This window comes from Brassica napus, chromosome C5 (genome assembly GCF_020379485.1).
Source record: "Brassica napus cultivar Da-Ae chromosome C5, Da-Ae, whole genome shotgun sequence".
Classification (NCBI taxonomy): Eukaryota; Viridiplantae; Streptophyta; class Magnoliopsida; order Brassicales; family Brassicaceae; genus Brassica; species Brassica napus.
The window spans coordinates 5,571,151-5,592,405 of NC_063448.1; the positions used below are offsets into that span (position 1 = coordinate 5,571,151).

Genomic DNA, 21,255 nt, shown 5'->3' on the forward strand with positions numbered 1-21,255 from the left:
AATGCGTGTTCACAAACTTCCACACCTACGCTATTAATTTAGTTCTCCAAACAACTTTTTATGGGCCTCGCTAACCAAACTAAGTGGGGCTAGCTTCATTTCTTGAGGGAATATACGCCGTTTATACTAGAAAGAAGACCAGTGGTTGACGTTCATGATAAAGAAAACGACTAGCAGTTTACCTCTAAAGCTAAAGAACAGAAAGACGTTAATGCAATGGCTTGGTCATTGCTTCATCAACCACGTGTCTTTCCACCACTGGTAGAACCAGGAATCGAAAAAATATGCAAAGCTAAACCGATAAAGCTCCTCCTCCTTCCGCCATAGCCCCTCTCTCCTCTGTACTTCTTCACACAGAGGTCGAGCCAGTCACTCGAGTTAAAACGAAATTCGAGATTTTGATCGAACCCATGATTCTAGCTCGGAGAAATTAGAATCATAGCTGGGCATAATCGGAAAATGGACGTCCTCGCCTTCTCCTCATCCGCTTCAGCCGCCGTCTTGTTTCCTTCTAGTGTTCGACTGAGAAGAAACGTACAAGCTAAGCACAAGAGGTTTGTAGTCTCTGCTTCGAAAAGGGAAGAGCCGAAGCTGAGCGAATGGGATCAAATGGAGCTCAAGTTCGGGCGCTTACTCGGTGAAGACCCCAAACTGACTTTAGCCAAGGTGAGAGATTTTTCTCTATAAAGTGACGATGATATGATTGTTGTTAATGGGTGAGAAATGATGAAACAGATAGTGGCTAGGAAAGTGAATCCAGAAGCTTCGTTTGTTGAAGTTGAGAAGTCTTTTTACAAGAACAAGGGTAAGCTTCCCGACATTGAATCGATTCCTTTGGATGGGTCAAAGGAAGATACGAAGACGAAGAAGAAACCCACTTCACCTTCACTGGATGGGTTGAACTTGGTGAAGCCAGTTCCTAGAGACGGAGTCAAGTTCGAAGCTTCGGATAAGCCAGTGGTGAAAAAGCCAAACTTTTCTCTGAAGAAGCCATTGGATGCCGCTGCTGCTGCTACTCCTCCCAAAAGGACTTTGCCTAATGTTATACTGAGAAAGCCGAGTTCGTATTATGTGAATAATGAAGAGGAGGATGAGTCTAAGCTGCGGTTGAAACGCAACCTGACATTGAAAATGAGGAATGATAGGGAGAATGGGAGGTTTAGTGACATGACGCTGTTGAGAAAACCTGAACCAGTGAGTGTGAATGCGGAGGAAGAAAGTCCTGAAGATAAGGTTCTCAGTGATGGATTAACTGTGGAGGAAGATGTAGTGTACTCAGAGTATACTCTTCTGGAGAAGCCAGAAGCGAGGCCTGAGCCTGAGAACGTAGACGAGGAAGCTGTGGAGTTGCCTGAGATTGAAGATACATCTGCTCCAACTGGTAATTGCTAGAGACAAGACTAAAGCTTTTTTTTTTTAACAAATACTCTAAATGGAGCTGATTCATATGCTTGTTTTCTTAATCAAGAAATGCAGCTTGAGAGCGATACATCATCAGATTCCTCTGAGGAGGAAACCATTAACAGTGATCCAGTCGAGAGAACTCCTTCGAATCCGGTTTCTCAGACCACCGTGGAAGCATCTTTACAAGGGAAACCACAAAGGTTCTTTCCGGTTTAGTGTCTTGATGAGTTCTTTCTTTCACATTTCTTCTCATTTTGACTTGGCTGGTTCAAATTGTTATAGATTAGACCCGTCTTCCGCAGAGCCATCAGTTTCAAACAGAGGACAACCAGTAACCTTGAACCAAGAAGGCAGTCAGGTCTCTATTGAGCTCAAGGGACCTCCTACGAGATCTTCCTTGGAGGTTTTAGAACGAACACTCTTTTCACTAAATGTTTGTTCATAAGATAGGAGTGCAAATCATAAGCTCGTCTTGTATGAATTTGATAGGAAAGTGACTGGATTAAGGCAGAGTCTCTAGTTAAGACAGAGCTACGAGCGGATGTTGAGCTAATAAGCTCCAGCACTCGAGGATTTGCTGTAAGTAAGACCTGCACTCATTTCTAGTTTAAGGTTTCATCTCCTTTTTGGTTATTAACTCAGTTTCTCTTCTTTACAGGTTTCCTATGGATCTTTGATCGGATTCTTGCCCTACCGGAACCTGGCAGCAAAATGGAAATTTCTCGCGTTTGAATCATGGTTGAGAAGAAAAGGTGTAGATCCATCATTGTACCGACAAAACCTTGGAGTAATTGGAGGTCAAGATGTTAAAGCTCCATCTCCAGATTCAAGCTTAGCGGGTTCTGAAGTTAGTAACGCAGTCAATGGAGAAGTTTCTTCTGATATGAAGCTGGAAGATCTTCTTATGGTATATGACAGAGAGAAGCAGAAGTTCCTATCTTCTTTTGTTGGCCAGGTTCAATATCTCAAACGTTATTTATTTCGAAGTGCTTCTTTTTTGCCGGTCTAAACATTTTAATCAATGCAGAAAATCAAAGTGAATGTGGTTATGGCTAATAGAAGCTCAAGGAAGCTTATGTTCTCGATGAGGCCAAGGGAAAATGAAGAGGAGGTTGAGAAGAAACGAAACCTGATGGCTAAGCTTCGTGTTGGGGATGTTGTGAAATGCTGCATCAAGAAAATTACCTATTTTGGTATTTTCTGCGAGGTACTTATACATATTTTTTGTAAGTAACTTCTTTGCTAATATAGATTGGTGTTGAAAACTTAAATGTTTTGTGGAAACAGCTAGAAGGTGTCCCTGCATTGATTCACCAATCAGAAGTTTCGTGGGATGCTACTTTGGACCCTGCTTCATATTTCAAAATCGGCCAGGTAATATCATGAAATAGCGTTAACTCTGCCAAGAAATGAAACTGTTTGATAAATGTTTTCTTTGTGTTTGGTGTTATAAGATTGTGGAGGCGAAAGTGCACCAGCTAGATTTTGCTCTTGAACGTATCTTCTTGTCACTAAAAGAAATAACGGTGAGAGAGATCTGTATTAAAGTTTCCCTTGTAGAAGTATGTATCTCATTTGATATATAAGTCTAACCCTTACCGATATCTTTATGCAGCCTGATCCTCTAACAGAAGCCTTAGAGTCTGTAGTTGGTGATAATGATCAGTTGGGAAAGTTACAAGCTGCAGAGCTTGACGCTGAGGTAATTAAAAGATCTTCTGTGACTATGTGATTAAACCATTATTTTAACGGGTTTCTGAAAAACTTTCTTCTGTAGTGGCCTGATGTGGAGTCTCTAATCAAAGAGATGGAAATGGTTGAAGGAATCCAATCTGTTTCAAAAGGTCGTTTCTTCTTGAGCCCAGGTCTTGCTCCAACGTTTCAGGTACACAGTTTTAACACACAAAATCCTTCAAAATTTTGAATAGTTGAGTTTATGAACAATGTTTCTGTGTAGGTTTACATGGCGCCAATGTTTGAGAACCAATACAAACTGCTTGCTCGAGCTGGTAACAGAGTGCAAGAGGTAAAGAAAGAAAGATAAAAAAGAACTACTAAATTTGTCTTGATTTATTATGAATCTTGGATGATTCAGTTTTCTTGGACTTTTTTATTTGATTGCAGCTAATTGTGGAAGCATCGTTGAGCAAAGAAGAGATGAAAACTACAATCATGTCTTGCACCAACAGAGTAGAATGAGAGAATGTAGATGAATGAATGATTCTGCTGTTTTGTCTCATTCTTCAAAGTGGGTATCACCCAAAGACTTGTGTAGTACTATGTACAAGAACAATATATGATTCCTAGTGTACAATTTTCTGAGTATTTGTGATGTGAAAAGGTAAAACCTGAGAAAAATGTAGGCTGTTGTTCTTGCGGAAACAAAGAAAACGTAAAAGCCGAGTTATAAACATTGAAATTTGAAATTTGTTGACTGCTTTAGTCGTTGGAAATGTGATAAGGTAACGTGTGAGATAATATACACGTTGGATATATTTGTTAAAAGTTATATCATGTAGCTGCAATCATTATCATACACACTTTTTTTTTTTATCATACACAATTTGATTTGTCAAAAACAAATTCTGGTGAAGAAGATGCCAAATAAAATGTATTATAACTTTGATATGAATAGTATATGTACTGCTGTGAGTATATAATTTGCTGGCTAAATTAAATTAACAAATGATATAAGAAGTCAACGAGTGATCAAAGAGCGTCGCCTGTGCTAACGGGTGTTCCACGCGAGCACTCCATCGATCCCATGGGATATGTTTACATAAGTACCCTTCTATTCGATGTAGGCCGTGTGTGAAAACGAAAATTACATCCTCGCATATTAATTCAATCATATAAACAAAACAAACAAAACAAAATTACATAATTATTTAGTTTTTTGTTTTAAAAAAACCATAATTAGATTTCTTATATTATTAGAAATTCAGAATGAGAAAATTAGAACAAAACAAGTTATCCATACAGTCCGAGAAAATTGATATTCAGAAATATATAATTACTAAAAAATACATAAGTATAAATCATTAGACCAGCTGAAATTCATAATCTACCAAAGTCTACTTAAGTTTATATTTCTAACACGTAAAGGCTGGTTTCGACTTTTCACAGTTTGCCTCGAGTATTTTATTGTACCACAAGTCCATCGTGAACATGCATCGTCTTGTACTATTTTAATATAAATCTCTGCCTAAGTAGTCGGATCTTAATCAAAGAGACCAAAACCTCAGAGAGAAAGAGAGTAAGAAAAAGAGAATGAAATCTTGGAGGCAGAGTACATCATCATCTCTAATCATCTTGATCCTATTTTTAGGCGGACTCCATCTCTCATATGGCCGCCATATTGGTAGGACGAAGACTCCGATGCAATCAACGGCGGAGTTCTACGAATTCTGGAGGAGAAGATTTGCCGAAGAGAGAATGTTAACGGTGGTGCACTCCGGTGATAAGAAAGACCTTATTTATGGAGTTTCCGGCAGAGAAGCTCCTGCCGGACCAAACCCGCTTCACAATAGATAGAATCGTTTTTATGTGTAAAAACTTAGCACAACTATTTTGCTTTATATATTACTCTATTTTAGTCTCCAGTTTCTCAATATCTTTGCTTGTATTTCATTATAGGATTGTAACCACGGTAAATGAATACTTGTTACGTGTTACTTGTTTTCTCGTTTTCTTTTTATTTTCACAGTTTTATTTTATGAACAGTATATTCAATGGTTTGAGTATTGTGATTTTCTTGGTCAATAGATTCAATCTCTATCATGTTTGTTGACAGGGTTTAACATATTAATAGTGTCTGTGTCCAAATTAAATCATATGCTTGTTTTTCTCAAGAGATGTCTTAGTTTTTCATCCGCATTTTTCTTTGTTTACAAATCACAATGCAAGGTCTATTTTACTCACATTAATTTTTTTTTGTTCTGAAACTCCTATTTATAAGATGAATTTGACTATGAAATATGATAGATGTGAGATTAGATTTTTTTTGCTGGCATTTAATCAGGCAAAACAGAATGCTGTTCAAATTTTAGATTCAAAAAGTTAGATACAAATTACAATTAATTAGTTGTAACGAAACTATATTTTTCTATTTTCAACATTCAAAAGAAAACGGTCAAAGGTTTTATTATGAACGCACTATTAAAGTCAAAGTACATATTGTACTACTATTTAACAAAAAATTAACTTAATTTGATAAGTAAGTGAGTAAACAAACATCCTTTTCATCAACCGCCAAATAAAATTACCGTCTCCAAAATAAATAAATGAGCACCATAATTCAAATTCAGTTTCCTTTCCCATCGTTCGTCGAATTTGCCACCGTCTTCAAAAAAAGTCTCTGAGATTCGTCGATGGCGACTTCGGGATCAAGCCACGGTCCCTCCACAGATCAACCTCCGCCATCTCTCCCGAACTCAGGTACTACTCACTTCTAGCTGAGCTTACTCCATCACTAGAGTCTCTAGGGTTTGCTATTGTTGGTGTCGATTTGTCAGACGAGACACCATACCTTCCCCCTTCTATATACACTCACGAATCGAATCGGATCTCAGAATCGCTAATCGCTTACTTCGATATGATTAGACTCCGTATCTCCTCCGTCATTAGCCGATGTGTGTGTTTCGATTGCTGCTATCGAATCGAATCTAGGGATTCGTGTCACTCCGGCAGTTAGATTGCGATTTTATAGCTCACTGACTCTAGAATTGTAGAAATTTGCACCATAGATTATCACTACGATGCGGAATATAGGATTATACACACCAGAAATGGCATGATTTTTGTAAACTAAGCCAAGGTTTACATGAAATTACTAATGTAGTAGAAGTTGATGCTCTGATGTATGTCAGGGAGTGCTGCTGGTGTTTGTATAATGAGCAACGCGTGGAAAGATGAGCAAGACCCTTCCCTGATCAGTTTCATATCCGCGTTTCTCGGCTCAAACTCTTTCAGGCTTAACTTTGTCTCCATCTCCCCTGTATGTACCCCTTCCCTCTGCTTTAGACGATTCAATCTCAGGTAGTAGCTAAAAGAATCACTTGTTTTTTTGGTTTGCGGTAGGATCTCATCTTCAACTGTGGAGGCGTCTCTATTGCTTTTGTTTTTGTGACCAAGTGGGATGATTGTTGCAATGTTGGCTCCATCTTCAACAGGTTTTTATTACTTTCAACTCTGGTCTCCTATTAGTCTGTCTTTTTTTTTTTTTTCTCTCTGATTTCTTTTGTCTTCTTAAACTTTGATGCAGAGTCAAGAGGCTGAAAGCGCAGTTTGCGCGACTTTACGTTGTTGCCACACTTTCAACTAAAGAACAGGATGATTCTTTCATGCGGTCTTACTTCCAGTGAGTGGCCTACACATCTTATCACTTTTGCATGTATTTGTCTTTGCTGAAAATGAAGCTTTTCAATTAGATATGAGATGGAGTTTGGGAAACCTGCGTTTGTACTAGTCACTGATCCTGAGATGGGATTCGAGAAGATTGTTAAGATTTCTACCTCACGCGGGAGTACGTAAACCTCATCGTTTAGTGTTAGTTAGATACACTCTACTGCTTTTCTGATCAACTGATTGAAACTTGAGCTGCAGTGTGCAAGCAACAGAAGGTGGCGTCTAAGGTCAAGGTTGAGGTAGGTCTTCAAAGACCCCCTCGTTATTAAGAATCTTTTTCAGTATTTGCTTTGGCGACCTCTAAAGCTTCCTCTTCTTTTTTTTTCTTCCTGTCATGTGAAGAGAAAGCGAGCTGTCCAGGATACAGACACGTTCATCAGAGTTCTCACTTCCATACCCAACATTAACAAACATGATGCAAACTCGGTGATGTTTTACTCATGAACTGTTCAAACAATAAAACTTCCATTTTTGATTCTTACTTCAAACTCTTACCTTGTGCGTGTGTGATTCTAACCGCTTCACAATAAGTCCTGCTTACGTATGTCACCTTTTGGTTACAGCTATACCTAGCTATTGGTTCAATCGAAGCAGCCGCTAAAACATCCAAAGAAGACATATTGGCAAACACAGATCTCTCTTCCGACAAGGCTGATAGTCTCAGCAGGTTTTTCCAGGATCCCGAGTTCTATCTCAGTCCCAAATTTAACTGATGACAGCGAGAACGATTGTAAGATCACAAGTCTTGGCTAAAGATAAACGTCATAATGTCTTAGAACTTAACCATATTGTTCTTGGCCGTAACAGTTTCTCTCAAGAACTGTTCGTAGTTCTCTGCTGTAATTACAATACATACACCTACAGGAGCCACTACCGGGTATGTTAAATGGTTCACTTCTTCACTCGGGGTCATCAAATTTTATCGTAAAGTTAGCATAGATCTATTAAGATAATGTCGGCTAGAAAACCAGTGCAAGAGATGTTGATTGGTCAACGTCATTATCCAACTTGTAGCGTCATGCCATGTCAGTAACAGAAAATGATGCTTAGTGAATGACAGCAAGATTACTTAAAAACTTTATTTACCGGAAAAAGAAATCAATAACGCGTGGAAAATCAATCCTAAACTAGGTCATCACTAGGTTTCACATTTACAAAAATAGACTAAAAATACAAAACTGCAACAAAAAGACAAAGTTCACGATCCAACATCGTATCTGAAAAGTGAGGAATCAAAGGCATCATGACGTGGATCATCATCGTTGTCATTATCATCACTGCCGCTTTTGTATAGAAACCAACAAAAACATCCTTGAGCCCACTCCTTTCCCATTTTCTTAGCTTTGCGTGCGTTCTTATCCACTTGTCAAAGAAAGCTACAAAATTTCATTAAATAAGGACCCAACTTTCTTGCGTCTTATCTCTCTGTCTCATTCATCTGCTCTGTTTGCTGTGATCTATCTCTCTCCTCTGCTTTTCTTTTATCCAAAAGGGATAGTTTAAAAGTGCAGAAAGTTTCGATTTTGTTCTCGAAACTTCTCGAGTTCGTGGAAATGGGTTCTTCTGTGGAGCAGAACATTCTTGTTACTGGTGGCGCTGGATTTATTGGGACACATACTGTTGTTCAGCTTCTGAAAGAGGGTTTTAAGGTTTCGATCATTGATAATCTTGATAACTCTGTTATCGAAGCCGTCGATAGGGTTAGGGAGCTCGTTGGTCCTGATCTCTCAAATAAGCTTGAGTTTAATCTGGTAAGTACTACTTCTCTTGCTTTGGTTTGGTATAGTGAAGCTGTACTTCTGCTACTTGCTTGCTTGGTTTGATGAGGCTGGTGTGTTTTGGCTTTGTTTAGAGCCCAGTTTGAGTTTGAAACAGAGAATTTCAATTCTCTTAACTGTAATTCAAGCAATGAATCTGAATTTATTTCTTCGTTTGCTGTTTTGTTCACAAGAAAATAGACGAACTGAAGTCTTTCTCTATGACCTGTAGACTTGTAGTTGTTAACATTGTTTGTTGGATTGCATTCTCTGTGGTGGTTGGTTAAAATTTTGGTGTTGATTGATTACAGGGTGATCTAAGAAACAAAGGGGATATTGAGAAACTTTTCTCCAAGCAGAGGTATGTTATTGTTAGTTTTCTTGCCTTCAAAGTTTTAAAATATTTTGGGCGTTGATGGCGCTTGGCTTCATTTCGTTTTCTTGTGATGTAACAGATTCGATGCTGTGATCCATTTTGCGGGTCTTAAAGCTGTGGGTGAAAGTGTTGGCAACCCTCGTCGCTACTTTGACAATAACTTGGTGGGAACAATCAATCTATATGAGGCCATGGCAAAATACCACTGCAAAATGGTTAGATATGATTCTCGGAAGTGTTTAATTCACACATTAATTCCTTGTTGATTTACATTGGTGTGTTGTTGGAGTATACAGATGGTGTTTTCATCATCTGCAACTGTTTATGGACAACCTGAGAAAATTCCATGCGTGGAAGACTTTGAATTGAAAGCAATGAATCCTTATGGCCGTACTAAGGTAAATTTTTGCACATCTGAATTTGAGTCTTTCTAAACGGGTCTCTCTGGCTTCTCTCTTTTTTGTTGTGGATCCACAATCTTGAAAATTGGCTCAAATGTAGTTTGATGCATTGACTTTTTTCGAAACCCTGTCTGATCCAAGAAACTTTTACTAAGCCTAACAAAGATGACAATGCTCAGTTTGTTAAAAACAAGGGTGTGTTCACAACTTTTCTATTGTGCAGCTCTTTCTTGAAGAAATAGCTAGAGACATCCACGCAGCGGAACCAGAATGGAGGATTGTTCTGCTGAGGTACTTCAATCCTGTGGGAGCACATGAGAGTGGCAGAATTGGTGAGGATCCAAAGGGAATCCCTAATAACCTCATGCCTTATATCCAACAAGTGGCTGTGGGACGTCTTCCTGAGCTCAATGTCTACGGACATGACTATCCTACCGAGGATGGCAGTGCGGTAAAATTTAAATCACATCTCGAAATTCCAGGCTCTCTGATGCTTGTTGAAAACGCTAGCCTTGTACGGCTTTTTTTATAATAATAAAAGTAATGGATTGTCATTTTAGTAAGTTTAAAAAGGATGTTTGAAAACAGGTAAGAGATTACATCCATGTGATGGACTTGGCAGATGGCCATATCGCTGCGCTGAGGAAGCTATTTGCTGATCCGAAGATTGGTAACTATCTCAAATATTAAACTGTGAGAAAAGAGTTCAGTTTTGTTTTGATGGATTCTTACTCAGAGATGTGTTGGTTTATATATCAGGCTGTACTGCTTACAATCTAGGGACTGGACGAGGAACGTCTGTGTTAGAAATGGTTGCAGCTTTTGAAAAAGCTTCCGGCAAGGTAATAATCAACACAGCGAGTCAAATCACAAGGGTGAAATATTGTTTTTGGAATGTTTTGTTTTAAACATGGCTGAAACGTGAACACATTTGTTGCAGAAAATACCTATCAAGCTCTGTCCAAGAAGGGCGGGAGATGCAACTGCAGTTTATGCTTCAACAGAGAGAGCTGAGAAAGAACTTGGCTGGAAGTAAGTTCGACTCTTTCACCATGGCTTTAGACTTTTGGGATTAAATGGTTATCAAGTGAAATTTAATTGGTTTAAATTGTTGCTAGGGCAAAATACGGAGTTGATGAGATGTGCAGAGATCAGTGGAACTGGGCAAACAACAATCCATGGGGCTACCAGAAGAAGCTTTGAGTGTATACTCTCTCCCTGTGTTTTTCGTATCTACCATGTCTAATCGCTCAATATAGAAGAAAAGTGTTTATACACATCATATAGCGCTTGCTTCATTTTTCCATGTATCGAACCAGACTCCTACTTCATTGAATAAATAGCTTTTTACACATCATTTCAGTTCGCTTTCCTTCAAATCCCAAGACTGTTCTAGACTTGAACCTCGAACAACTTATTAACTCAAAGATCAAAATATCTAGATGATGAAAGGTCTATATGATCATGAAAAAATTCGAGGTGAACACAGAGGTATTACAAAAGGGTGGTGACAAATGAAAGAAGATAGATAGATATACATGTACAGACCTGATTCCTTTCCAAACCAAAACATAGAAGCAAAAGTACAATAATTTGTATATAAATATCATAATAACAAACAATGCATCACATATACCACACTCTGTACCACACTCTGTCATTTGAAGCCCCTTGCTGTTTCTCATCGTTAAAACCAATGGCAAACTTTTTGCTACAATTGAAACCAATTAAATTTCACTTGATAACCATTTAATCCCAAAAGTCTAAGGCCATGGTGAAAGAGTTGAACTTACTTCCAGCCAAGTTCTTTCTCAGCTCTCTCTGTTGAAGCATAAACTGCAGTTGCATCTCCCGCCCTTCTTGGACAGAGCTTGATAGGTATTTTCTGCAACGAATGTGTTCACGTTTCAGCCATGTTTAAAACAAAACATTCCAAAAACAATATTTCACCCTTGTGATTTGACTCGCTGTGTTGATTACCTTGCCGGAAGCTTTTTCAAAAGCTGCAACCATTTCTAGCACAGACGTTCCTCGTCCAGTCCCTAGATTGTAAGCAGTACAGCCTGGTATATAAACCAACACATCTCTGAGTAAGAATCCATCAAAACAAAACTGAACTCTTTTTAACAGTTTAATATTTGAGATAGTTACCAATCTTAGCGCAGCGATATGGCCATCTGCCAAGTCCACACATGGATGTAATCTCTTACCTGTTTTCAAACATCCTTTTTAGCTTACTAAAATGACAATCCATTACTTTATTATAGACTTGAACCTCGAACAACTTACAAACTCAAAGATCAAAATCTCCAGATGATGAAATGGTCAATATGATCATGAAAAATCTCTAACAATTCGAGGTCAACACAGAGGTAATACAAAAAGTGGCTGCAAATGGAAGAAGGATAGATATACATGTACAAACCTGATTCTTTTCCAATCCAAAACATAAAAACAAAAGTATAATAATTTGTATAGATATCATAATAACAAACAATGCATCAATCCACTTCTAATCACTCAATATGAAAGAAAAGTGTTTATACACATCATACAGTGTTTGCTTTATTTTTCATGTATCGAACAGGTCTCCTACTTCAATGAATAAAATAGCTTTATCCACATCATGTCAGCCTCTCTGTTCTTCAAATCCCAAGACTTTAGATTATGAAAGATCTATGATCATGAAAATCTCTTACAATTCGAGGTCGACACAGAATGTTAATACAAGAAAGTGGTTGCAAGTGAAAATAGATAGAGATATACATGTACAGACCTGATTCTTTTCCAATACAAAAAAAATAAAAACAAAAGTATAATCAATCATTTATATAGATATCATATCACAAACAATGCATCATATATAAAAAAACACCAGTCGTGTTTTTCCTTTGGACCCCAAAGTTTCCTCATCAAATGTTGTGTGGGGGTCATGAATAAGCTAAAGCTGTTTCGTTCTAGACTTCTTCACCATCCAAGTTGCTACTCTTTAGGATGTCGTATTTGCAGAGCGGGCAAGTCGCGTTAATGTATAGCCATTTGTCTACGCATGCGCAGTGGAAATGGTGGCCACAAGGAAGCTCCCTTAGTTCGCTTCCGTCTTCATATGCACAGAGACAGATGCAACATTCCTATAAATGGGCATAATCACAAGAATCAGAAAAGCGTAATCTATCTAGTATCTGATTTGTAAGATGAGAAGAGTGAATTGTTTGTATGCTTACTGCATCCTCCTGCAGAAGAGTGTGTTCAACAGGTGAATCTGTACCACACTCGGTCATTATTCCCTCGGTGTTTCCTTGGGCTTCATCATCACCACCGTGTTTGTTGACATCGCCACCAACTTTTCGAAACTTGAATTTGGTGAGCTGCTCAATGTCTTCTTTAGAAGCCCCTTCCTGTTTCTCATCGTTAAAACAAAGAGCAAAACGCAGCGGACTTGCTAGGATATAAGATGAATTGGCAATGAGAAGTACCTGATCCGCAACAGCGTATAAAACTGCAATGATGCATGGCAGGCAACAGCAAACAGCAATGCCAATAACGCAGGCCAACGCAACGCAGAAGACAACGAAGAACACATCGAAACCAAGAAAGACGATAGACAGCCTGAAACAAGCAAGGCATTCAGAAATGATAAGAAGACTAACACACTTATGAATATTAAAAGACGGAAGAAAGAAACAAACCAGTAGATCCGCGGAGATTCTTGCGCCAGCTCTTGGCCACCAGCAGATACCCAGTAGAACCCAATGATCCACCAAATGAATGAGAACATTGTGTTGGCAGACTCTAGATGCTTTGCAACACTGCTTTGTAAAAAGTAAATGAGAGCATGGAACTTACTAGTTACTACCCTCAATTAGATTATAAAATGCATCAAGGAGCAGAAAGATAGATACTTTAGCTAAGAAACCACTACAAATTGATCATCACATAAACCAAAAACTCTATCTACCTGCTGCGTTCGTTCTCAATCTGCCCGAGAGACAAGACCTCCTCATGTGAATTCCTCCTCGAACCCAAAGCATCTTCCTCCATGGAGGAAGAGGAAGAGGAAGAGGAAGAAGGTGATCTCGGAGTCCTATTATTCCTCACCCTGTTCCTCCTCCGATACTCAACCAACACACAAACCATATGCAACACACACTGCAACGCATACCCCAAGAGCCAAACCCTAAGCGGCATGATGGGATGCTCGTTCCTCGCCATCACCAGAATAGCCCCAGCCACCGAGACAAACGCCAGGTTCCACACGATGTCCAGCACCACGATGGGCTTCGAGTAGGCCCAATCGCTCTGCCTCTCCTCGAGCTGCTCCGCCGCCGCCTCCCTCACCACCATAGACGGCTCCCGCATCGCGCGCCCTCCGCCGCTGCTCGCGCGGCTCAGCAGCCTCGCGGCTTCCCTCAGCCCCGGTCTCCTCACGGAGGATCTCCGTTGTTCTCCTCCGTTGCTGCTGCTTCCCTCGTTCTCGTCGCCGCTCAGAAGCAGAGGCGCTGGATCGATGGCGTCTGATGACAGTGGTGGTGGCAGCGATGAGGTATTATTCTCCGTTGACATTTTTTTTTTCTCTCTTAGCTTCTTTCCCAACAAAAAAAAAAACACTAAATCGATGAAATTTCGATCTGAGGAATCGAAATTGGGATTGCTAGGGTTTCGATCGAGCTGGAAAGAGAGAGAGAGAGAGAGAGGAGACGATGATGATGATGATGATGAAGAAAGATGATTTAGAGAAATTAACAGAAAATCTCTTTCGACGAATACGAATCAGTGAATATTTTGATTTTTTGAATTTTTTAAAATCATTCATGTGGTCCATTAGTCAATAGTCAACAACCGGACAAGTGTACGCGGCTTATTTCATTTTTTTTTTAATTTCGGATAAACGTACGGATGGGTTATAAACTTATTTTATTAACTTTATATTACAAATAAATGTGTCTGAAATTCATGTTCTAAGTAAACCGAATTTGTGTTCACCAAAAAAAGAAAAAAAAAAAAAAGTAAACCGGATTTGTTATTGGACGTGGTTAAATCCAAATCAGGTTTGCGACTGTATCCCATTTGTTTTTGTTATTAAAAATGAATAGTGGCAGGCACATTATCATGAGAGTCTATTTTAGTAGAGTTATTAATGACACCTCACCCGTAGACTTTTTCTCCCTCACGAATATTTATATTCTCAACAAACTATAAAGATAACAGAAATACGTTTTTAAAAAACTAATAAATCAATATTATTTAACATTAACAATTTGATTTCACGTCTGAGATTTATTTCCTCTCAAGTCTGAGATTTTGATCAGAAAGGTAAACATCTTGAAGGAGAAGCTGCCTTGCCACCACCACCACCACCACCAAAACTCCTTGAACGTTATTTCTCTTAGAGATAATAAAACGTTGTGAGTATACTCTGGTAAATAGATTGTTTCCGTTACGCTATATCGAATTCAACGGTTTAATTCTCTTTTTTTCCAAAATTCAGAAAAAAGAGAATTAAATGTTAAAAGACTTTTTTTTTTTTTTCTGAATCTCTGATCATTGATGTTTCCTGCTGTCTCAATATCTGTTGTCTTTGATCTATTGATTTTAATAAAACTCTGTGTTTTGTTCTTTTGTACGTACAGAGAAGAGACCATGCCGAGTAGGAAGAACATAGGGAACACCCAGTGGACGGCATGGCTAACTCCGGTCATCGTCTTGGCTTGTATAGCCGTCTTCATCGTTGCCATGTTCATCAACGACTGCCCCAAGACGGTTGCTGGCGCCAACGGAGATTGCGTGCCAAGGTTTCTCCGTAGGTTCTCGTTCCAGCCTCTCAGAGAGAACCCTCTCTTGGGCCCATCTTCTTCCACGTAAGCCTTTTCTCTGTTTCTTGAATCCTTTGACGCTTGAGGATTGTAGTGATTCCATGCTACAACACGATTGTGGTTACAGATTGGAGAAAATGGGAGCTTTGGATCGGAGCAAAGTCGTGAACGGTAATGAGAAATGGAGGCTAGTCACGTCTATGTGGCTCCACGCCGGTGTCATTCACCTCATTGTTAATATGTTCAATGTGGTCCTCATCGGTTTCCGCCTTGAGCAGCAGTTTGGATTCAGTAAGTCCTTTTCTCTCTTACACAAAGCTCATTCTCATATTCTATTCGTTGGTCATTCTCATGTCTCGTAAAATGCAGTAAGAGTGGGGCTTATCTACTTGATAGCGGGACTTGGTGGAAGCATCCTCTCGGCACTCTTCCTTCAAAACAATATCTCCGTTGGTGCCTCAGGGGCTCTCCTTGGACTCCTTGGAGCTATGTTATCCGAGCTTCTCACCAACTGGACCATCTACGCCAACAAGGTACACCCATATGTCATGTTCCTTTTAGCAAAGAAAAAAATATGTCACGTTCCTTCTCAATATCACTAGCATTGCATTTTTGCATTTTTGCATTGTATTAACAAAGTTTTCTGAATTTTACCAGCTGGCAGCTTTGTTCACAGTCTTGTTCATCGTGGCAATCGATTTGGCAATAGGACTGCTTCCTTGGGTCGACAACTTTGCTCACATTGGTGGGTTCTTAACCGGATTTCTCCTCGGGTTTGTACTACTGGTCAGGCCTCAGTACGGGTGGGAAGAGTCCGGCAACTCTCCTTCTCAGTACGGTGCTCCTCGTGCCAGATCAAAGTATAACCCTTGTCAGTACTTGTTGTTCTTTATCGCTGCTGTTTTGGTCGTAGCCGGTCTAGCGGTTGGGATTGTGATGCTGCTCAAAGGAGAGAATGGGAACAAACTTTGCAAATGGTGCCATCACTTAGACTGTATCGAGACGTCCAGATGGACTTGTTGATTTTCAAACATCACTACTGTTTTTTTCTTTCTTTTAAAAAGGTGGTTAATTAATGTCCTTTTTGTGTTGCTCCTATTGTTTTTCTAACTGTAACTGAAGTTGATTGAGTGGATTATTTGATAGTTTGATTTATATGTGAACCATTTTTTTATATATGTATTGGAACAACGTTTAAGGATAATTCATGTAGTAGTAAGATTTTTATATCATCCATCAATGAAAAAATCTCCTCTCCTGATGCATGTCTGGAGTTAAAATGTCTGTGATCAAATATATAACACTATACGTATTACAGTTTCTGACCCAACACACGACAGCTTGAAATCAAAATTGTGTGGTTCACCTTAATTTGTAGCTGATTTCTCATCCTTAACCTAATTTAGACATATAGATTCAAGCTACATCCTCCCCCGTTTTAACTTAGGGTGTTCAAGATGTATAACAGCTTCGTTTTACTTGTCATTCATTCTCTAGTATATTTTCTTATGGAGTCTGACATGGTAACCGTTTGGAAAATGTAATCCTGGAGTTCGAACTATATTCCCTCCTTTAATCTCCACCCACCTGATAAAAATTCACAACCAGCCTTATTTTTCCAACACTATACAAGCATATGACTACTATAACAAGTTCGTACCTGTATTTTGTTACTAGGCTGTGGAGAACCACAGCCATCTGCAATTTAGTGAAGTCGGTTCCAACACAGAACCTCATCCCACCACCAAACGCCATGAAATGCTTTGATGCATTGTTAGCAGTTGATTCCTGTATATGACATCCACTTTTAAATTTTAGTTTTGTTATAAATAAAAAGTTTTAGTTTAACTTGGAGTAGAAGTTAACTTAAATAAAAAGGTTTGACCTCACCTCCCATCTCGATGGGTTGAAGACTAAGGGATCTTCATACCTTTTTGGATTCAAATGTACAGCTGGTGGACAGACCATCACCGCCCAGCCGGCTGGTATCGTATAATCTGTGTGCATCATTGACAAAGTCTTAAATGATAGATAATATATGAAAAAAAGGTTGGGTTTATCATTTGGAAAAAAAATATTTGTTTTATCTATCATACCTTTATATTTTATATCTATCAACGCCTTTCTGAAGATGGCAGGAACTATATTTGCTAGTCTTGCTGTTTCGTTTATGAACTGCTTAGTTACACAATATAAGACTTAATTAGTCAGCTAAGAATCATGTATTGAAACGTAGGAAACGATCATTCATTAGTTTTATGGAATTCTTAAGCAACCTGAAATGTGTAAGTCATTGACTTGTATTCTTCCCATGTAAGTCCCGAGTCTGCATCTTCCCGGTTTCTCAAAATCGTCTCATGTTCTTCCTAATGAAGACAAACACAGTTTAGCATACTTTTGACTAAAAAAAGAACAGAAGAACTGGTCACTTTAGTATCCCTTCACTGACCGTTAAACGTTTTAGAACTTCAGGGTCATCTGAAAGGAACTTGATCGCTAAAGTTAAAGCGAGAGAAGTTGTTTCGAAGCTGGCGAATAGCAAGACAAACATTAGATCCAATGCAATCTCTTCTGTCAGAATAGTCCCCTCTTTCTGAATCTCTTCAATGACATAATCAAAGAAGTCAATTGGGTTCTTCCGTGGTTTCCTACGTCTCTCCTGAAGCATATTCCTCAACATTCTCATTGCATTTTCCCTACCCTGCAAGATCATTTTCCAGCATTAGTAAATCATATCAATCCTTAAAGTAATGAATCTTGATATTCATTCACCTTAAGACATTTGTGATAAGCAGTGCCTGGAATGTCAAAAGGGAAGGAGATGAGTCCTTGAATGAAAGCAACAAAGTTAGCCCTTAGATTCTCTGATGACTTGTCTGGATCATGGCTTATCAACTTCTTCGCGGTGAGATCAAATATCATCTGATAAGTTAATACCAACATATTAACAAAAAAGGATTAAAACACTATTGGATTATAACTTCAAAAAAAAAAAAAAAAAAACTATTGGATTATATCTGAATTAAGTAGAAAAGAAGTCTTATGTCTGAAACTCACACTTGCGGTTGCATCTTTGAGTTCTACTGATTCTTGATTTGACCAAAGCTCTAATCTCTTATTTGCAGTCAGCTCTACTTGAGGTAGCATCTTCTTGAGACCATCGTAGCCAAAGAGAGTCAAGACCATGCTTTTAAGGTACTTGTACATAAGCCCATGTAGTGAACCCACATTATTTTTCCCAAAGATGTTTGTAAAAGTGTCTGGATACCAACTTTGGAAACGCCGACCCTCTTGTTGAAACACAAAGTAGCTCAAATCAGGATCTGCTGATACAATAACTGTTCTCCCCACTAGATTGGTCTTGAAAATTGAACCATACCTGCACATATCAACAACAGTTTTTAAAACATTTGTGTAGCATTAATAATCACACTGGTTTGAACGACAAAAGAGAGACACTCACTTCTTAACCCTCTCTTTGATAAAAGGAGGAATGTCTGAAGTAGTGTTTGGCTTGAAGAACTGGATAGTCTCTCCGAGTAGAGGTAAACCCATCGAGCCAGGTGGAAGCTTCCCTTTGCATTTGGGGTTTCTCCAGCTGTAAACCCAATGTGTGATGCTTATGACAAGCAGAGAAACCCAAATGAACAATGCCCACATCACAAAAAGACAATTCAAGAGCGTGTATATATGATTTGTCTTGGTGGGACAACAAATGAAACTATTTTTCGCCTCTAATTTCCTTTAGACAGAAACTGAAAACGCGTAGACGAATTGGAGAAGGAGAAGGAGAAGAAGAAGAAAGAGGTGCTGGCGCATATTCGTCAACCATTATGATGAGTGCTTAAATAGGCAATGCAAGTTCTCTACACATAACTCTGATTAGATAATGATAAATAATTTTCTCAAAAAGTAGTTGTAGAATTTAAAAAAGGTTTACACATTATATAAAAAATCTTAAAATATGTTTATAGAAACCATACATGATTCATTATACGTGTGAAAGGGCAGCTTTTTTTTTAAAAAAAAAGGTAATAAAAAATGAGGAGATCATAAAATGAAGGTTCGTCTTTTCTCCTATTTTAGTGTCTCATAGGAGCACCGTATGGCATTAAAACACAAGTTTGAACATTAGACAAGTTTACAGCTTCATTTTAGGAGATTTACCTGTGGGCTCTTCCTCTCCCACAGATTTGATAATAAAGTAGTAATAATAATAACAAATTGGTGTTGTAACTTGAAACTTGAAACTTGAAACTTGATACTCTTCCTTAAAATTACATATTCTAAAGAAAAAAATTGTTTCAAAAAGATCAATCTTTTATATTTTCAATGCATATTTTATTAACTAATTGTAAACTTCAAAAAACTTGATTACACTAATTAAATTTTTATTGGTTTAAAATTATGGAAAAAAAATAAACACAAAACACTATGCAAATTTAATGTGTTTTATTAAGATGTGTGAAAAATCTAGAATATATAACTTTAAAGAACAGAGGGAGAGGGAGTAGTTTCAAACATGGAAAAAAGAGTTTCCAGCTTTACATTATTGGCTTCATAATTGTTTCTCCTTTTGTATCGATATCTATCAAAATATCTGTATCTAATACAATCTTTGACACCATGGTAGCAAAAATAAACTAACATACTAAGTACTATTCAGTTTGTTCTCATTCATGCTCAGAATCTCTTTTTTTAGATCTGCTTGTCATGTTGTTTTTAATCATTATCATTATTTGTTTCATGTCCTTTAAAATGTTCAACTTGTCAAACTCAAGATTAATCTTAATGCAAAATAATGTAAACATCAGCTTTCAGATCTTGTTATCAACCACTGCATCTGCTAATTTTGTGTTCAGATGATAACTAACCTGAGAGTTGAATCATATCATCATTATCCTTTTTGGCTTTACGTGAGAGACATAATCTCATTCGGCTCTTGGGACCCAACAGGTTAAACCAATCACACGAAAGTGTGTGTTTTAGCCATTGAGCACGAGCTCAGGTTTTATGCAATAAACTCGCAGTTCTACTTCCCACCCACAAAAAAAACACCCAACAGTAGGTAGGTCACTGTGAAATACAGTCCACTATTATCCATCTTTCTGCCATTTCATTAGATAATACAATTTGAGTGTTACATAATTGATAACAAAAAGTGGTTTCTTCATCAGTAATAGTGGGTCAAAAAGACAACCTACAAGTTTAGACCTAGAGGCTAGTAGCTACTATACACAGTGAATTTAAGACAAAGCCAAAGATATTAGAATCGGCTTTAATAGGGAAAGAAAGAAACAGGAAGATTAACATTATTGTCATTGTTTTACTTCAAATGTCTTCAAGCAACAGTTTTGCACAAATCCAACATTGTGTTCAATTCGTTTTTTTAATAGTGTGTCTAATTAGGGCTAGATCGGTAGATGGATATGTGTGTTTATGCTTGTCAATTTGTGGGTGATATGATATGAGTAGGTAGATTTCATATTGGCTGGATAAAGTCCAAAGTAGTAAACCCAATTAGGGCTTACGCGAAAATTTTAAAGTATTAAGAAAATAAATAAATAATATAGTCATTAATTAAGGGTATTGGGATGTGACTATTAGGGGATGTATACCAATTGCAAGATATATATAGACAACTCAATTAGCTAACGTTAGCTTAATGCTAGTAACAAACTTATCAAACCTGATATCAGTTTGGAAATATCTTTGAGTATTGATATTCATCTCTACAATTTTTATATTGCACTAAAATATCAATATATATTATGATATTATCTAATAGCTTGCAATTATTGTTGATTCCAAATTGGCTTGGTTTGACATATTTTCTGATTAATTATAAGACTATAAATATTCGAATTTGGTGGCATGAAATATGGAAAATATGATTTTATGAAATACCTGCAATCGTAAATTTTGTAGTTATTTTTCCCCCAAAAAAAATAAATTTTAGAGTTTGTATTAAAAAAACGAAATAGAAAAAAAAACTAATTATTGGACGGAGCTGCTCACTGATGAGATGAGAATATATTTGCTTAAAAGTGATCTTCGGTCCTATCATGTTTTTTTTTTAAAGAAGGTCCTATCATGTT

The 21,255-nt window shown here is 37.9% G+C and overlaps 6 protein-coding genes across 11 annotated transcripts; 4 read left to right on the forward strand and 2 right to left on the reverse strand.

Annotated features, from left to right (window-relative positions):
- Nucleotides 1-268: 268 nt before the first annotated feature.
- LOC106433592 lies at nt 269-3,729 on the forward strand. Its single transcript, XM_048758011.1, has 13 exons — nt 269-666; nt 736-1,381; nt 1,469-1,604; nt 1,687-1,807; nt 1,894-1,983; nt 2,063-2,359; nt 2,432-2,611; nt 2,692-2,778; nt 2,859-2,930; nt 3,020-3,106; nt 3,182-3,289; nt 3,362-3,430; nt 3,529-3,729. Exons 1-13 carry the CDS (start codon nt 460-462, stop codon nt 3,601-3,603), a joined length of 2,175 nt encoding a protein of 724 aa, XP_048613968.1. The 5' UTR covers nt 269-459; the 3' UTR covers nt 3,604-3,729.
- A 1,941-nt stretch (nt 3,730-5,670) lies between these two features.
- Nucleotides 5,671-7,712, forward strand: LOC106433600 (protein PARTING DANCERS). 2 transcript variants are annotated; one of them, XM_013874427.3, is made up of 9 exons: nt 5,671-5,841; nt 6,273-6,400; nt 6,484-6,575; nt 6,668-6,763; nt 6,834-6,928; nt 7,009-7,049; nt 7,153-7,236; nt 7,374-7,540; nt 7,618-7,712. In XM_013874427.3, exons 1-8 carry the CDS (start codon nt 5,775-5,777, stop codon nt 7,521-7,523), a joined length of 753 nt encoding a protein of 250 aa, XP_013729881.1. In that variant the 5' UTR covers nt 5,671-5,774; the 3' UTR covers nt 7,524-7,540; nt 7,618-7,712. The 2 variants fall into 2 exon arrangements, with proteins under 2 accessions (XP_013729881.1, XP_013729880.1); XM_013874426.3 differs by having other exon boundaries at nt 7,374-7,712.
- A 240-nt stretch (nt 7,713-7,952) lies between these two features.
- LOC106433599 (bifunctional UDP-glucose 4-epimerase and UDP-xylose 4-epimerase 1) lies at nt 7,953-10,701 on the forward strand. Of its 2 annotated transcripts, none has more exons than XM_022700262.2 (9): nt 7,953-8,561; nt 8,879-8,928; nt 9,023-9,158; nt 9,240-9,341; nt 9,568-9,858; nt 9,933-10,014; nt 10,104-10,186; nt 10,285-10,376; nt 10,463-10,701. In XM_022700262.2, exons 1-9 carry the CDS (start codon nt 8,364-8,366, stop codon nt 10,545-10,547), a joined length of 1,119 nt encoding a protein of 372 aa, XP_022555983.1. In that variant the 5' UTR covers nt 7,953-8,363; the 3' UTR covers nt 10,548-10,701. The 2 variants fall into 2 exon arrangements, with proteins under 2 accessions (XP_022555983.1, XP_013729879.1); XM_013874425.3 differs by having other exon boundaries at nt 9,568-9,795.
- Nucleotides 10,702-12,009: 1,308 nt separating this feature from the next.
- LOC106433601 (E3 ubiquitin-protein ligase At1g12760) lies at nt 12,010-14,112 on the reverse strand. Of its 2 annotated transcripts, XM_013874428.3 has the most exons (5): nt 13,303-14,111; nt 13,034-13,153; nt 12,821-12,953; nt 12,569-12,742; nt 12,010-12,475 (listed from the first exon to the last, which is right to left on the reverse strand). In XM_013874428.3, exons 1-5 carry the CDS (start codon nt 13,905-13,907, stop codon nt 12,302-12,304), a joined length of 1,206 nt encoding a protein of 401 aa, XP_013729882.3. In that variant the 5' UTR covers nt 13,908-14,111; the 3' UTR covers nt 12,010-12,301. The 2 variants fall into 2 exon arrangements, with proteins under 2 accessions (XP_013729882.3, XP_048613969.1); XM_048758012.1 differs by having other exon boundaries at nt 12,569-12,953; nt 13,303-14,112.
- A 254-nt stretch (nt 14,113-14,366) lies between these two features.
- Nucleotides 14,367-16,408, forward strand: LOC125587459 (RHOMBOID-like protein 6, mitochondrial). 2 transcript variants are annotated; one of them, XM_048758014.1, is made up of 5 exons: nt 14,367-14,749; nt 14,975-15,202; nt 15,285-15,448; nt 15,527-15,690; nt 15,815-16,408. In XM_048758014.1, exons 2-5 carry the CDS (start codon nt 14,985-14,987, stop codon nt 16,178-16,180), a joined length of 912 nt encoding a protein of 303 aa, XP_048613971.1. In that variant the 5' UTR covers nt 14,367-14,749; nt 14,975-14,984; the 3' UTR covers nt 16,181-16,408. The 2 variants fall into 2 exon arrangements, with proteins under 2 accessions (XP_048613971.1, XP_048613970.1); XM_048758013.1 differs by having other exon boundaries at nt 14,368-14,763.
- An 18-nt stretch (nt 16,409-16,426) lies between these two features.
- LOC106433587 (cytochrome P450 87A3) lies at nt 16,427-19,290 on the reverse strand. Of its 2 annotated transcripts, none has more exons than XR_001286617.3 (9): nt 18,621-19,289; nt 18,215-18,536; nt 17,930-18,079; nt 17,607-17,858; nt 17,434-17,523; nt 17,254-17,332; nt 17,088-17,154; nt 16,818-16,945; nt 16,427-16,744 (listed from the first exon to the last, which is right to left on the reverse strand). XR_001286617.3 is itself a non-coding variant. In XM_013874415.3 (9 exons), the coding sequence occupies exons 1-9, from the start codon at nt 18,815-18,817 to the stop codon at nt 16,651-16,653; spliced, it is 1,419 nt and encodes a 472-aa protein (XP_013729869.2). In that variant the 5' UTR covers nt 18,818-19,290; the 3' UTR covers nt 16,427-16,650. The 2 variants fall into 2 exon arrangements, 1 of the variants encoding a protein (XP_013729869.2); XM_013874415.3 differs by having other exon boundaries at nt 17,048-17,154; nt 18,621-19,290.
- Nucleotides 19,291-21,255: the final 1,965 nt, after the last annotated feature.

What these genes read in the sequence shown, in the direction of transcription:
- LOC106433587 (XM_013874415.3), bottom strand. Translation starts at nt 18,817, where the DNA reads ATGTGGGCATTGTTCATTTGGGTTTCTCTGCTTGTCATAAGCATCACA. An exon ending in TCAAAGATGCAACCGCAAGT is followed by an intron (nt 18,080 to 18,214) that starts GTGAGTTTCAGA and finishes TTAACTTATCAG; the next exon opens with ATGATATTTGATCTCACCGC. An exon ending in AAGTTCTAAAACGTTTAACG is followed by an intron (nt 17,524 to 17,606) that starts GTCAGTGAAGGG and finishes TGTCTTCATTAG; the next exon opens with GAAGAACATGAGACGATTTT.
- LOC106433592 (XM_048758011.1), top strand. Translation starts at nt 460, where the DNA reads ATGGACGTCCTCGCCTTCTCCTCATCCGCTTCAGCCGCCGTCTTGTTT. An exon ending in CTACGAGATCTTCCTTGGAG is followed by an intron (nt 1,808 to 1,893) that starts GTTTTAGAACGA and finishes TGAATTTGATAG; the next exon opens with GAAAGTGACTGGATTAAGGC. An exon ending in TATCTTCTTTTGTTGGCCAG is followed by an intron (nt 2,360 to 2,431) that starts GTTCAATATCTC and finishes TAATCAATGCAG; the next exon opens with AAAATCAAAGTGAATGTGGT.
- LOC106433600 (XM_013874426.3), top strand. Translation starts at nt 5,775, where the DNA reads ATGGCGACTTCGGGATCAAGCCACGGTCCCTCCACAGATCAACCTCCG. An exon ending in ACTTTGTCTCCATCTCCCCT is followed by an intron (nt 6,401 to 6,483) that starts GTATGTACCCCT and finishes GGTTTGCGGTAG; the next exon opens with GATCTCATCTTCAACTGTGG. An exon ending in CGTCTAAGGTCAAGGTTGAG is followed by an intron (nt 7,050 to 7,152) that starts GTAGGTCTTCAA and finishes TGTCATGTGAAG; the next exon opens with AGAAAGCGAGCTGTCCAGGA.
- LOC125587459 (XM_048758014.1), top strand. Translation starts at nt 14,985, where the DNA reads ATGCCGAGTAGGAAGAACATAGGGAACACCCAGTGGACGGCATGGCTA. An exon ending in TTGGGCCCATCTTCTTCCAC is followed by an intron (nt 15,203 to 15,284) that starts GTAAGCCTTTTC and finishes TTGTGGTTACAG; the next exon opens with ATTGGAGAAAATGGGAGCTT. An exon ending in TGAGCAGCAGTTTGGATTCA is followed by an intron (nt 15,449 to 15,526) that starts GTAAGTCCTTTT and finishes CGTAAAATGCAG; the next exon opens with TAAGAGTGGGGCTTATCTAC.
- LOC106433601 (XM_048758012.1), bottom strand. Translation starts at nt 13,907, where the DNA reads ATGTCAACGGAGAATAATACCTCATCGCTGCCACCACCACTGTCATCA. An exon ending in ATTGAGAACGAACGCAGCAG is followed by an intron (nt 13,154 to 13,302) that starts GTAGATAGAGTT and finishes TTTACAAAGCAG; the next exon opens with TGTTGCAAAGCATCTAGAGT. An exon ending in GAATCTCCGCGGATCTACTG is followed by an intron (nt 12,954 to 13,033) that starts GTTTGTTTCTTT and finishes TGCTTGTTTCAG; the next exon opens with GCTGTCTATCGTCTTTCTTG.
- LOC106433599 (XM_022700262.2), top strand. Translation starts at nt 8,364, where the DNA reads ATGGGTTCTTCTGTGGAGCAGAACATTCTTGTTACTGGTGGCGCTGGA. An exon ending in ATTTGCTGATCCGAAGATTG is followed by an intron (nt 10,015 to 10,103) that starts GTAACTATCTCA and finishes TTTATATATCAG; the next exon opens with GCTGTACTGCTTACAATCTA. An exon ending in TTGAAAAAGCTTCCGGCAAG is followed by an intron (nt 10,187 to 10,284) that starts GTAATAATCAAC and finishes CATTTGTTGCAG; the next exon opens with AAAATACCTATCAAGCTCTG.